Consider the following 12,796-nt stretch of genomic DNA (forward strand, 5'->3'; position numbering starts at 1 on the left):
ATTATGGTTGACGCGAGTCAAGGAGTGGAAAAAGCGGTGGCCGGTGTCTCGTAAGAGGTGATCGTCCGGTCCCGGATACCGCGCCCGTGGACCTGGGCGCATCTCAGATACCGATCGTCCAGCATGGCCCCTGGTGTTGTTGTATTTATCATCTCATCCATACTACTGGATCTATCGCCTTGCTCCATCGTGGCTGGATCTCGGCCTGCTGTCTGTATGTCAGCTGTCCCAAGACCAAATACACCGATTGCTCGGCTGCTCGATGTACTGACTAAGAGCCCGGTGTTCGCGTCGACGTTCCGCTCCGTCGTCGCTGGCTTACACAATTACACGCTGACATGTGCCCCCGGAATCCCGAAGTCGCACAAGTCTTGTACCTGTGCGTCTGAGAACTGCTAGCGAGCATCAGGCAAGTTTCGTCCCGCGTCGTTCGCCGCGGTACATACTACATTCGTTAAGTCCGAGTTTCTACGTCACCTTCCACTATACTGATATCGGGCGAGTCCATGGGGGTTTTGAGGTCGGGCATAGTCTTGTCTCAACCCCTTGAAGAATGAGGCTGAGACTCGCCTCCATCATCACCGTTGCGCCAGCTGGACCAGACTGACTTGAAGGTTAAAGCAGCCGCAGCTTCGGGAACCGGGGAAACAACAGGGGCAGACGCAATGGTTCTCACGACAACGGCAATGGCAATGCAGACGTATCGTATTAGCAGTGGTATCAGGGCTACAACAGCGGGGTCCGAGCGTAGGGACGCATTACAGCATGACAGTAAGCAAATGTGAAGGGGGGGATTATGACTGTTCAGAATACCCATGCCATGAGTGGGAGAGGAAGCGGGGGGAGGGGCACAGTTGCAGGATTCCAGACGTGATCATCAGTACTGTCGTCACCTGCCCTCAAAGAGGTCTTCGAGCAGGCCGCGTTCTACCGCAGGCCAGTCGACCACCCCTCCACTGTTGTATACGCTCTCGTACGAGGATATGCTCGCCGCAGAGAAGAACGGTACCAGGTCACGGACACTATCAATTTGCCGAAGGGACTGGAGAAGTGGTCGGCGCATCTGTGCCGCGGTCGCGGAAGGCGTCGGCAGGTGCGATACGGGTGGTCGAGCGTCGCTCTGTACGATGATTGAGTAGTGAAGTCTTGACGGAATGCCCATTAGTCCCTACCTCTGGAATCGGAAGAGCCCCCACAACTTCAGCCAGCTGGTCTAGCAAGGCTTCCGGTGACCAGTCTTCAGGGCGGTAGACGGCGTCCACAGTGTCTGTGATGAAAATCCATTGATGTCTAAGGTGAATGTTAGTTCAAGGTCGAAGATTGTGTGCGTCCTGGCATGCTTACACCTGGAACTCCTCGGTTTGAAGCACGAGCAGTACGTCCAGCAGCTTGCTTGCGGAAAGTATGAGGCCGAGTTCTTCGGAGCCGTCGCTTGGTGGGCTGACGAGTATGCCGTCGAAAATACGGTACTGAAGATAGGCGGTCACGATATTGCCCTATAATCGAACTGGTTTCCGCTTACCAGCTCCGTCAAGATGACCGGCCAGAAGCTCGACAGATTGTGCGGGGAGAGCCGACATAGCAGCACGCGTACACAGAGGAACACTTCGCTCTGGACGATCGGCGCGGTAACATTGCGGAGGGTGTCTACCAGCTTCTCCTGGATGCTAGGCAGCGAAGTCAGGAAGTGATTCTTCTCTGCCGACAGAATCACGTAGGATAGCCGCCGCAGGTTCAACGAACGCAACAGCATCTCGTATTCACGGTTTGTGAAGATGTTTGCCGACGCCGCTGTGGTAATTTTGCCTTGAAGAGCTGTCAGGACGCATCACATGTGCATTGGACGAGAGAAATTGTCATACCAAGCAGTTCGGCTAAGGCAGTCCTGTCGGTGTCAAAGAGTGCCTTAATCATCGGCATCCACTTCTCTCCTGCATCCGCTGTCGAATTGAAGCATCTGTTGTCGTTGAGACAGTCCGTGACTGGTGCGCGCCATGCTTTCACCGCAACGTTGATCTTTGTCATCTCCCGAATGATAGCGACAAGGTCTTCCTCAACATCCAGTGGCCTCCGGGTAATGGTCATCATCAAGAAACTCACAATCATGAACCACCATACCTTGCTTTACCCTTAAGAGCGGGGGTTATGATGTTGTAAATGATCTGATTGCAGGCCGCCAGAATCTTGTCCGGATCGATCAGGAATTTGCGCAAACTAGGGAGTGCGTCTGAAGCAATGTACGAGTTGACCTTGAATATGTCAGCACTTAATGAGGGACAGGGAGACCTCGACTAAATGACATACTTGCTGAACGACATCTGTGCTGTACGTGGGCCTGACAGAATCGGGTAGCGGTAGCGAAGTTGAGCTTGCGCTTTTCTCGTCCAGTCCCGTTCCCGTGACTGTGAGATGATATGAGGTTCCGACACCAGTTGCATATTGATTGACAACCTACCGCGAAGGGTAGGCGTAGGCGAATCTCTGCCATTAGCGACGAGGTTGTCACGCTGTGTCCTTCGAATCCACGATCCGGACTCGACGGCACGACCAGACAAAACGCAGATATCGAGAAGCTTGCCGTATGTCTCCTGCATATCCTTGCGTACGCGCTTGTCATCCAATGCTGTTGTCTGGGAAACTTTGTCCGCCAGAACGGTGAAGCATCTGAGGTCGTTTGGTTAAACCTGCAAAAGGCTGGCACGGATGAGGGATAACATACTTCAGTGCAGCGAAGGCTTGTGGTCGGAAGTCGCGCATAGAGACGAGCAGATCCTTCGCCAGCTGTAGGAACCGATTCCATACTTGCAAGGCCAACGGTCCTTCCAAGCGCTTCATGTACTGCTCAAGGAAATCGAACAACGTTATCTCGAGCCTGCGATCATCGTGACGATTAGTGATATGGGTAACCGGTCGTGTACATCACTTACAAATCCGCGAATGCCACAGTTTTCTTAGTTCTTTCTGACAGCCCCGGTGTACGACATGAAATGCTCTCGCATAACATGTGCACTGCATTCTGCGCACTGGAAGTGAGCACGTCGACGAGATCGTAAGCCGCTGACGTCTCAGCTGTCTCCGGCCGGGCCTTACGAAAGGTCAGACAAAGCGCAGTCAAGTCATGGACCACACGCACCGCAACCTGCTCCTGCCAGCAATCAATCACAGCCTCCAAGACCTCGGTAGAGTGAGCGCGGAACAGATGCTCCAGAACACGCCTACTCCGGTTCCGTGCGCGGGTGTAGATGAGAGCCAGTGATTCCTCTCTCGAAGCCCATTGATTATCCTGAGGAATCACAAGCCTATCCCACATAGCATATAGCACCCGCACGGCATTATGGAGACACCGGTTATCAGAAGACCTTGCCTATAAGAGAATTTGTCAGAGAGCAGATTCATTCCCCCATACAAACGAACTGACCAAGGAGGCATCGTCGGTCGCGGGAGAAGCGCCATCGGAGCTAAAGACATTAGAGACATAGCCCAGCAAGCCACTGGACTCCTGTGCAACCTTATCTGCTCCCTGTTGATCGTCTTCAACGAGCTGCTCTCCGGCCGTACGCGTCATACTGAGTAGCGATAGCCGCTCCAACGCAGTCAGAAGCATCATGAAGTCAGCGTCCGTAGTGTATGAAAAGATGTCGTCATCTCGAGGACCATCAGCTGAAGCATCCAGTATCTCCGTAAGCGCTAACCGCAGTTGCCTGCATACGCAGTCTGTCAAGGGTGAGACGACAGCTTTCAACGTCTCCTTGAAGTGCGGTACAGTCATTAGGATGAAGTCTAGCCAATGCTGCAGAAGCGACCTGTTGGAGGGGATAGATATGCCATCGACCAGCGTCTGGACCAGTAGCGGATGCACGGCATGCGCCTGTTTGCTGTACGCAGTGGGCGCATCTTGAAGGCTGATGGTGTCGGCCGCTCGCTCAATTTGCGCCGCCGAGTTACGGCCCTCGGAACCCGCGATGGAAGCGACGATGACGGAATGCAGGAGGTGAAGCAATTTGTTCTGCAGGTCTAACCTCCCGGTGTGGACGCAGAAGAATAGCTTCTGCACTACCGCGGACTCCAAAGACTGGAGCGTCACGAGATCGACCTCGCCGCGGGCTACAAGCGCTTGCAAGAGTTCCACTGCGAGATTTTGCGCAACCATGTGATACGGTTGCATGGTGGGTACTAGGGACGCCTTTGGCTCCGATTGCAAGATCCTGTGACGCCGATGAGTGGCAACGGTCAAAGAAAACGTCGTAAAACATACCTGATCAGCAGTTGAGACACGATGATATCCATATAGGTCGCATCGGGAAAGGTCGCGCTGACTTGAATCGCATGGGGTTTAGGCACGTCAACTATGAATTGAACCCGTGTTGAACGTACCAGTCTGCAGTCGTTGGAGCAGTGCGCCGTGTAACGAGCGGCTGATCGGTGTAGTACGGGCAACTCTGCTGAAACCGAGGCCGCCGAATTTGACGACGGAAAGGAGCGTCTCGAGGACGTAGTTCACATAATGCTGGTCGAACGGTCGCTCGTAGGTGTATCCCTGCAATTGCTTGCCCTTCAGCTCTGTAGTCGATGGTGCGTACCGGACATTAGGGTCAAACAGGTCGAACAACATTGGGTCTAGCACGCTGTGAGAAAATGAGAGATCACGTTCACACTTGCGCACAAGAGCGTACCGTAGGTAGGACTTCAGGCTGCAACGCATCCACGTCTCGCCTATCCGTCTCAGCTTGGGATCCTCACTTCGAAGTGTCTCCAACACGCTCATCATTGGCACCTTTAGGTGAACACCGGGCAGCATATTGTCGTCTAGATTGACATTTCAGTGACAGAGTACACGGTAAGGACAGCAGAGTTGTACCCGTTAGCCTCCACAGGACTCCGAACGCTTCGCAAGCATCCTGAAGCTCGTCGGCTGGACGGGCGGACAGGCTCTGAGCAATCGCAGACTCCACGTGGGGTTGACTGCTCAATCGCTCTAGCGACCAAATGAGATTGACGACACGGGCGTGGTAGGCCGTATATGAGGGGCGCAGGTACCGGAGGAGCTGAGACCCAGTCAGTGAAAATACAGAGCGACCACGGGACTCCTAGAGACATACCACATTGACTACCGTCTCGATATGAGATCGCCTACTCAGGGAGAACGCGGGCTCTAATCGCTCCGTCTGGTGGATCTTGATCGCCGCCGTAAGAAAGCGATCCACGATGGTGAAACTGACATTCTATCGCTCAAATATTAGAGACCATGCGTGTGAAACATGGCAAGACAAGCGAACCTTTTCTTGGAGACTTTGAAGCAAAATCGACAGCCAAGAAGTGGGTTCCCATTTTGTAACGAAGACTGTATCCGTCTCCTGGTCAAGCCGACCCACGAGCATGTCGAGAACAGATAGAGAGGAGAGTAAGATGTCGCGCAACGGTCGGTCCTTGTCACCAGTCAGGAGAACCTTTGCAGGGACGGTGCTCAGAGAGATGATGTCCTCGAAAGCGGTGACAAATGGAATAGCTGAGCGCTTCGATGCTTCTGGCAGAGCACTATCGTCCAGGTTGATATCATAGAAACCGCAAGCAAATGAGACCGCATCCGAGTCTGTCACTGAAGATCGTTTTTGACGCAATGATGGACGCGACTTAAGTGCGGCTGGAGGGATACGAGTCAGAATCTCGAGCTCCAAAGCCAAGGCATCCAAGACGACCGGCAGCTTTGCAGTGTTGCCCTGGATGCGCGCCTTAAACAAATCTCAGTCACACAAACTCCATACGAAACATAATTGCTTACAACAAGAAGGCCGAGGATGGCGGTGAACACAACAGGAAGGTGGATGGTCTCGATTTCCTCGTCATGTACGTGGAATGTTGCCAGTATGTACTTGACCATCCCGCAGCCCTATGAATAGTATACTTGAAGCGTTGTCGAACAAGTGGTCCGCAAATAAATTCACCTGACTCGACCCTTGGCCGGAATTGAGGTCTGCCATAACTGCGACAAGCAGTCGATTCCAGAGCGCATGCTGCTCAACAGCCTCGTATAGGGTGCTTCCTGTCATCTTAAGCTGAATCGACGTCAATACTGGAATCACGAGATAGGATATGATGAAGCCAAAGACATACATCGTCACCAGCATCAGGACCCGACTCTAAGGCTTTCCGAAGCGCCTTGAAGGCGTCGTAGACCAGGACCTCGGTGAGGGGCAGCCCAACTTCCCATTTATCCAAGAGTGAGATAAAGATCTTAAATGGTCGTGATTGAGAATACTCCGGTGAGGGATTGAACATCTCTTCCTATACAAAGTCAGTAAACGCGCGTCGTGCTTCGGAGGAGTAGCCATCACCCTCAGCGTCGATCGTAGGAGCTCCAAGGAATGTTGCTTGTAGTATTCGATCTGTGCCTGACTGCCTTCCACCGGACCTAGAAGCCATGCGAACAACCTTCTGTTCAGGGCCAGGTCTCTGCGCAGAACTACGCTTGTAGCTGCGCGCATGAGGATAGCGCGATCGTCTGCCTGCGCCTTCCTCACTGCGACACCGTCAATGCGCAACGACTGCAGCAGAATGTCCAAAGCGCCACGGCGGACGAGTAGGTCGTCATCTTCCAGTGCAGCGGCAAAAGCCCTGATCATCAATCCTATGTCGTTGCCCACAATCGGTGTGATGTCTATGTTAGAGAGACGCGTGATGAGCGACTGTGGCATCTAAGGAGGACCTGCGTGGGATTACCTTCGTCTGCTTTGAACGGCGGCAGTCTCCTTGACAGGTAGCATAACGAAGTTCCTCGTGCGCGTGTAGTCGTGAGCATTACAAGCCAGATGTTCTGGAAGAAGAAAGACTGGGATATTGTGCCGGCCAAACGATCTAACAGCGCAAGAACCTGTGTGGAGTCCGTCAGACTCTGATGATGGGTAAGGGACCATTTATGGCGTGCCTTCTCGAAGTATTCCCCTGTCTCCTCCTCCAATCCCGGCAGTAACGCGAGGATGAAGGATTTCATGACCGGCCGAAGACCAGCTTGTAGCGGGAGGTAATGTGTGTCGAAGAGATTGAGGACAGTGGGCTTGACGGCGGTCGCGGCGTACTCAAAGAAAGGGAATAGCCCAGACGACCATAGTGCCAGATCGCGTTGCAAGCCTTCGGACTGCGTGACCGTTTGTTAACAATCGTTGAAGACAAGAATGGTTAATACGCACCCCTAGGACCGCAAGGATATGAGAATACACGTCCAGGGCCCTCTGATGCACTCCGTTCGGCAACGCGGGGTTGAGACATTGCGCCAGTCGTTTGGCCACGACTAGTTTGCGCGGTATCTCCTTGAACTGCTGATATGATTGAAATGTCTAGACAACCAAATGCTCAGTCGCATGAGACAGAGGCAATAAGTCTGCATGCGCACCTTGAGCAGCTGTTTCAGAAACGAGATGAAGTCCGCCCACTCCTGCACGTTATCGAATGAGGCCAGGCATTTCTCCACCTGCTGCGTGTATTTCTTGTACTTCGGATCCGCAGCGTATCCAGGAGGCGTCGAAGCTGATCAACAGACGTTGAGCGAGAGCTTGTCTAAGCTGCCGCGCGCGGCTCATGTATATATTTCAATAATGCACGGAACTCACTGCCATCTATACCTCTCAACGCGTACCACGGAGATCGTTTTGAGGCCTCACCGACGCCAACCCTAGGCGAACTTGCAGCAGACATAGCTGGCAAGTCGTTCGCGAGCCACAAGGATGGAGAGAGAGGAGAGGACGAGGGATGAACAGACGATTGCTGCCGTGAAGCTGCCAATGCGAGCGGGCGCAGTGACACCGCGCGCGTGTCCCTTACAGCACCCGTCGGCGGCTACTTTCGCGTGGCGATGACGAGCACCAACATGTGGCTTGGCGATCACAGTACAACTACTGCGGATCGAACCTCGAATATTGTACACGACATCGTCTGCAAGGCAAACGATGTCAAGCTGGCATTACACGATGATACAGGTACAACTGGGCACTATCTGACGGTCTACAGTCCAAGCGAGAGGATTGCCCGAGTACGTCTAGGGAGCAGCAGGTAGAGGAACCACAGGGACCGAAACAACTGGAATATCCAACGAGGGGGTGCTAGGCCCGCTGCCGCGCTTTTTGGAGAGCTGCGCAGAGATACTGTCTGGAAGTGCAGAGCCCGCGCGAGAGGACGCAACCGTAGACGCGTGGTCCGCCACATTGTGTCTTGCACCTCGTCCCCGACCGCGACCCGTTCCAGAAATGGAGACAGAGGAGAGCTTAGGTAGCGAGAGACCGGCAGCAGAGAGGCCGTCAGCGGCGGCGCTCTGCGCGGCGGCTTGGGAGGCAGCAACTGCAGCCGCGAATTCGGACTCCTTCTCACCCACCCATGACCTAACGAACCAACGGCCTCCTGCTATGCCACGGACTTCGCGGTTGACTTGTCGCCACTTCCGTACATGCTTTCCGCTTTTGTCGAGGGGGATCACCGGGGCGAAACCTGTCCCAATCTTCGGTGGGGGTTGGACGGGGAACGGCTTGGATGGAAGGGGGTAGACGGGAAGCGGTACGCCGTCCAATGGGGCGTCATCGATGATAGGGTGCGGGTGTGGGATGATGGAAGAGAGAGGAATGTCAGGCTCGGGAGAGCCGTCGTGTGGGGCTGGAGATGAAGCAGCTGTCCCAGCATACGCTACAAAAGGCGGATTCATTAGCGACCGGATGAAGTTGCCCAAGAACCACACCTACCTTCACTCACGCTCTCTGCATCTGCGTCCTTGAGTATGTTGACTGTGCCCTTCACACTGGGCCTGGTAGAGGGTCAATGCGTGACCGTGAAACAGTATGCACTGACGTACTTTGATGCCTTCTTGCGAGCACCACGCTGCGTTGAACCTTTGGAAGGGCCCGGCTTCTTTCTTCCAGTAGGCTGAGACAGCGCACTACCACTTGCGGCAACATTGGGATCGAGGACTTCCGCGCGGATTTCTGGGGCCGAGATTACTTCTAGAGACGTAGGTTCAAGCCCAATCATACCGGGCGCAAGAACCGGCGCACCAGCACGTCCGCCGCCTCGTCCTCGTCTACCACCTCCGCGTCCTCTTCCAGCTCGGCGGCCGGGCGAGCCTCTTGGTGGGGCGGTCACTTGGGGCGGTATTGCGCGAGCCGGCCGGGCGACCTCCTCGTCATCATCGTCAATGAGTTGGTCCTCCTCTTCGTCGTCTTCTTCGTCTTCGTCTTCGTCATCGCTGTCTCCGCGACCGTGCTTACTAGATACAGAGCTGGCTTTCGAGCCCTCGCCCTTGTCTCCGACAAGCAGTTTGACCCTGAATTTCGACCGAGCGGGATTCGGCTCTGGAGTGGTGTCCTCCCTTAGTGTAGAGATTTGAGGGGCGTCCATGTCAACATCTTCGGTCATAGTGGACTGTTAATACAGGACGGGGAACAACGCAGAGATGAGCAAAAGAGTAGACGTGAGAGAGTGTGCACAGCGTTAAGGTTAGGGAAGCAATTGAAAGTGGACCTGTAATACAGTGCACCCGATTCGCAGCGCGTCTGTGGCCAGGAGTTCGTGACGCGCCTCCGCCTACAAGCGCCCCCGGACACCCTCCGCGCACAACGCCGGAGGTAGCGTATTACGTGAGCAGACATCCTATTCCTTCCGTCCAACGTCCCCCTCAACGTAGGCAACGCTACGCCTGGGCTCACACACCCGTTTCTCTTCCTTCCCTGGTGAGTGTATCAGGCCTATATGCTCAAGACATTTGCGTGCTGATATGCTGCTCCATTGTCACCTCATAGGCAACACTCCTCCCTCCGTTACTCCTCAGGATAACTCGGTCGGAATGGCTTCCACCACAGTCAATGTATGTCGCATAGTTATCGTTCTTAACAAGTCATCTCGCAGGGCTGAAGGTTGACTGATCACAGGTTGTGAGGTACACCGCTCTCCTGGGCGGCGTTTTCTACGGCATTGTCCACCGCCGTTCACTACAAAAGGCACACGACGCCGAGGTCAAGCACCACGCCATCCACGAGCGCGAGCATCTGATTGAGGAGGCGAAGGTGGCATGGAAGAAGAAGCAGGAATCCAGCAAAGGCGGTGGTAAGCACCCTCCCTCCATATACTTCCCTCGTACTTGCTACCTGCCCCTACCGTTGCACTTGTGGCCATGACTTTTCTCATTTTCCTTGTTCTTAGTGGTCACCAACCCTGAAGACCCCAACTTTGACTTGGAGAAGCTGATCGCGAAGTGGGAGTCGGATTCAAAGTGACGTGGACGTTGTCTGTACATCTCTTTCACTTAGAATGCAGGTCTATTCCAGATACGGCGTCCCGACACTTAGAGCCTACTGAAGGCTTACTGGGACTCAAGCGGCTGGTCGAGCATCTGTTGCTACGCATCCGTATGTTAGCTCCTGTGCTGGCGGTCGTTATGTCGCCTCGTAATGCATGTCTATGTTCTGCTAGTTGCTAGCTTCACTTGCAAACGCTCCGACACCGTTCGCCGTTGGTACTTGATCCATAGATAAGGTGTGTGCGTGCTCTCATATGACAAGCCACACAGGCTGTCTCTCGCGCATCGCCAGGGGACTGAGAACCTCAGCACGGCGTGATATGTGACGTGTACGTGACGTACCCATGGAACGCGTCTGTGACGCGACGCGAACGCCGAGCAGGGAGGCCTCAGTCGTGCTTCCTTGTTCTCTCCAGCCACCCACCTCCTCCACGTTATTACTCCTCAGAGCATCCCCCTTTCCTAGCTTCCTTGGGACGCCTATAAATTTACTTGCTCTGAGCCAAAACACTGAGGCATCATGAAGCCACCCATGCAGGAGAATTTGGAGGACGATCTCGCTGCAGAAGAGGAGAACAAGCTCATCAACGAGGTATTTTCCCCTATGATTACGATACCCATATCAACATTGACTGCACGTCGGGGTTAAGGAGTACAAAACATGGTAAGCGACCCATGAGCGTATGCTGTGTCGTCTTCATGTTCACGTACCCTGTGCAGGAAGAAGAACGCACCATACCTGTACGATGTTGTTATCACACATGCCCTTGACTGGCCAAGTCTGACGTGCCAGTGGTTCCCCGACAAAGAGTCGTACGTAACGCCTAGCCTATACGATCTTCGTGCGTGTCTTGACGAGTCCCAGACCCGCGAACAAGCCCTATACTGTCCACCGCGTCCTCCTTGGCACGCACACGTCTGGGCAGGCGCAGGACTACCTCCAGATTGCGACTGTTCATCTCCCTAAGCGCGACGACAGCTCCTCCGCCGACCGTCTCGATCGGAGTGAATACGACGATGAGCGTGGCGAGCTCGGTGGTTACACCCTGCCCCAAGCACCCCGTGTCCAGATTATCCAGCGCATCAACCATGAGGGCGAGGTCAACCGCGCGCGTTACATGCCTCAGAATCCCGACCTGATCGCGACTAAAGCCGTCTCCGGAGAAGTGCTCATCTTCGATCGAACGAAGCATTCCAGCGAGCCAGAGCGTGGCGGGGTTTGCAAACCGGACATCCGGCTCGTCGGGCAAACCAAGGAGGGGTGTGTGATTGTCCCGTTGATGTGCTGGTTTCGTGCTGAGCGACTGGCCGCAGCTATGGCTTGGCTTGGAATCCTCTGAAGAGCGGCCACGTTCTTGGCGCCTCAGAGGACACGACAGTGTGCTACTGGTGAGTCGTCTGGCGTTCTCGCGTGAAACGAGGCCTGACAGAAATGGCGCAGGGACATCAATTCCTACTCGAAAGCGAACAGTACTATCGAGCCTACAAGTGTGTTCAAGGGGCACACGTCTGTTGTTGGTGTGAGCTGTGATGTCACCCCGTTCCTGTCGTGCAGTTGTCCTAACCCATGTCTTCAGGACGTCGACTGGCACCCAACAGAAGACTTTACCTTCGCGAGCGTCGGAGATGATAAGAAGCTCATGTTGTACGTTTCAGTCCCAACATACGGAGCATATCGGCTCAAAGTTATACAGCTGGGACACTCGTAAGGGCTCAAAACCTACCGCAGAGCTGCAAGCACACGACCGGGAGATTCTCGCCGTTTCATGGACACCTAACGTCTCGTGGCCGCATCTCGTTCTCACTGGCAGCGCTGACAAGGTACTGCTACGCTTGTTCCGCCGATCTCGGACAGTGCTCATATCGTGCCGCAGACGATCCATATGCACGATACGCGTAAGCTAGGACACCCTGTGCACGTTTTCGAGGCGCATACGGATGAAGTCCTTCATCTGTCATGGTCACCGCACAACCCAACGGTCTTTGCCTCCGCATCTAGCGATAGGCGGATAAACATTTGGGACCTGTCACAGATCGGGGTCGAGCAGACCCCTGACGACCAGGAGGATGGTCCACCGGAACTACTCTTCGTCCATGGAGGTGCGCCCATAAGTTCGGTCGTGCGCGCCCTTCCAGTACTGAATCCCCACAGGTCACACTGCCCGTCCAACAGATTTCTGCTGGGCACCAGGTGTAGATGAGAGCTGGACGGCCAGCAGTACCTCCGAGGATAATATCATCATGATCTGGCAGCCCACAATGCGCATCTGGGCTGGGGACGAGGTTAAGATTGACGAAACGGAGCTGGAAGGCGAGGCCATGGAAGGCATCGAACCTGTTGATGGCGGTACAGATGGAGAGGCAGGTCCCTCGGCTTGAAGACACTAGCATGTCGTAATATCTGGATTGTGATTACTCACCTATCTCCCCGACTTTTGCTGTCGGCAACGTTGTGTAGCTTCAAGGACATCTTTTACCCTCACCCAAGGGACCGCTTGGCATCGGTTTCCCAGAGATACAGAG

General features: G+C 54.4%; 4 protein-coding genes across 4 annotated transcripts; 2 read left to right on the top strand and 2 right to left on the bottom strand.

The window, feature by feature from the left end:
- Window positions 1-788: 788 nt before the first annotated feature.
- Window positions 789-7,706, bottom strand: DICSQDRAFT_151482 (uncharacterized protein). The gene is made up of 27 exons (XM_007360497.1): window positions 7,605-7,706; window positions 7,388-7,521; window positions 7,185-7,331; window positions 6,923-7,132; window positions 6,718-6,868; window positions 6,333-6,655; window positions 6,112-6,282; window positions 5,943-6,053; window positions 5,780-5,887; window positions 5,277-5,729; window positions 5,100-5,222; window positions 4,859-5,045; window positions 4,674-4,806; window positions 4,375-4,625; window positions 4,256-4,316; window positions 3,419-4,205; window positions 3,134-3,364; window positions 2,928-3,085; window positions 2,720-2,872; window positions 2,456-2,664; window positions 2,305-2,402; window positions 2,119-2,249; window positions 1,863-2,068; window positions 1,523-1,806; window positions 1,345-1,469; window positions 1,173-1,290; window positions 789-1,120 (listed from the first exon to the last, which is right to left on the bottom strand). Exons 1-27 carry the CDS (start codon window positions 7,687-7,689, stop codon window positions 890-892), a joined length of 5,379 nt encoding a protein of 1,792 aa, XP_007360559.1. The 5' UTR covers window positions 7,690-7,706; the 3' UTR covers window positions 789-889.
- Window positions 7,707-7,959: 253 nt separating this feature from the next.
- Window positions 7,960-9,421, bottom strand: DICSQDRAFT_131401 (uncharacterized protein). The gene is made up of 3 exons (XM_007360498.1): window positions 8,834-9,421; window positions 8,724-8,785; window positions 7,960-8,667 (listed from the first exon to the last, which is right to left on the bottom strand). The coding sequence occupies exons 1-3, from the start codon at window positions 9,391-9,393 to the stop codon at window positions 8,030-8,032; spliced, it is 1,260 nt and encodes a 419-aa protein (XP_007360560.1). The 5' UTR covers window positions 9,394-9,421; the 3' UTR covers window positions 7,960-8,029.
- A 399-nt stretch (window positions 9,422-9,820) lies between these two features.
- DICSQDRAFT_142706 (uncharacterized protein) lies at window positions 9,821-10,250 on the top strand (the record flags this gene model as incomplete). The annotated part of the gene is made up of 3 exons (XM_007360499.1): window positions 9,821-9,841; window positions 9,906-10,080; window positions 10,177-10,250. 3 exons carry the CDS (start codon window positions 9,821-9,823, stop codon window positions 10,248-10,250), a joined length of 270 nt encoding a protein of 89 aa, XP_007360561.1.
- Window positions 10,251-10,793: 543 nt separating this feature from the next.
- DICSQDRAFT_48315 (histone acetyltransferase type B subunit 2) lies at window positions 10,794-12,652 on the top strand (the record flags this gene model as incomplete). The annotated part of the gene is made up of 9 exons (XM_007359892.1): window positions 10,794-10,911; window positions 10,954-11,086; window positions 11,139-11,534; window positions 11,588-11,662; window positions 11,715-11,793; window positions 11,851-11,918; window positions 11,968-12,094; window positions 12,148-12,373; window positions 12,426-12,652. 9 exons carry the CDS (start codon window positions 10,794-10,796, stop codon window positions 12,650-12,652), a joined length of 1,449 nt encoding a protein of 482 aa, XP_007359954.1.
- Between the last annotated feature and the right edge of the window lie 144 nt (window positions 12,653-12,796).

The sequence above is a fragment of the Dichomitus squalens genome (assembly GCF_000275845.1).
Source record: "Dichomitus squalens LYAD-421 SS1 unplaced genomic scaffold DICSQscaffold_1, whole genome shotgun sequence".
NCBI classification, from domain to species: Eukaryota; Fungi; Basidiomycota; class Agaricomycetes; order Polyporales; family Polyporaceae; genus Dichomitus; species Dichomitus squalens.

What these genes read in the sequence shown, in the direction of transcription:
- DICSQDRAFT_151482 (XM_007360497.1), bottom strand. Translation starts at nt 7,689, where the DNA reads ATGTCTGCTGCAAGTTCGCCTAGGGTTGGCGTCGGTGAGGCCTCAAAA. An exon ending in CAGGGGAATACTTCGAGAAG is followed by an intron (nt 6,869 to 6,922) that starts GCACGCCATAAA and finishes GACTCCACACAG; the next exon opens with GTTCTTGCGCTGTTAGATCG. An exon ending in AGCCTGAAGTCCTACCTACG is followed by an intron (nt 4,626 to 4,673) that starts GTACGCTCTTGT and finishes ATTTTCTCACAG; the next exon opens with CGTGCTAGACCCAATGTTGT.
- DICSQDRAFT_131401 (XM_007360498.1), bottom strand. Translation starts at nt 9,393, where the DNA reads ATGACCGAAGATGTTGACATGGACGCCCCTCAAATCTCTACACTAAGG. An exon ending in GCTCGCAAGAAGGCATCAAA is followed by an intron (nt 8,786 to 8,833) that starts GTACGTCAGTGC and finishes ACCCTCTACCAG; the next exon opens with GCCCAGTGTGAAGGGCACAG. An exon ending in TGCAGAGAGCGTGAGTGAAG is followed by an intron (nt 8,668 to 8,723) that starts GTAGGTGTGGTT and finishes CGCCTTTTGTAG; the next exon opens with CGTATGCTGGGACAGCTGCT.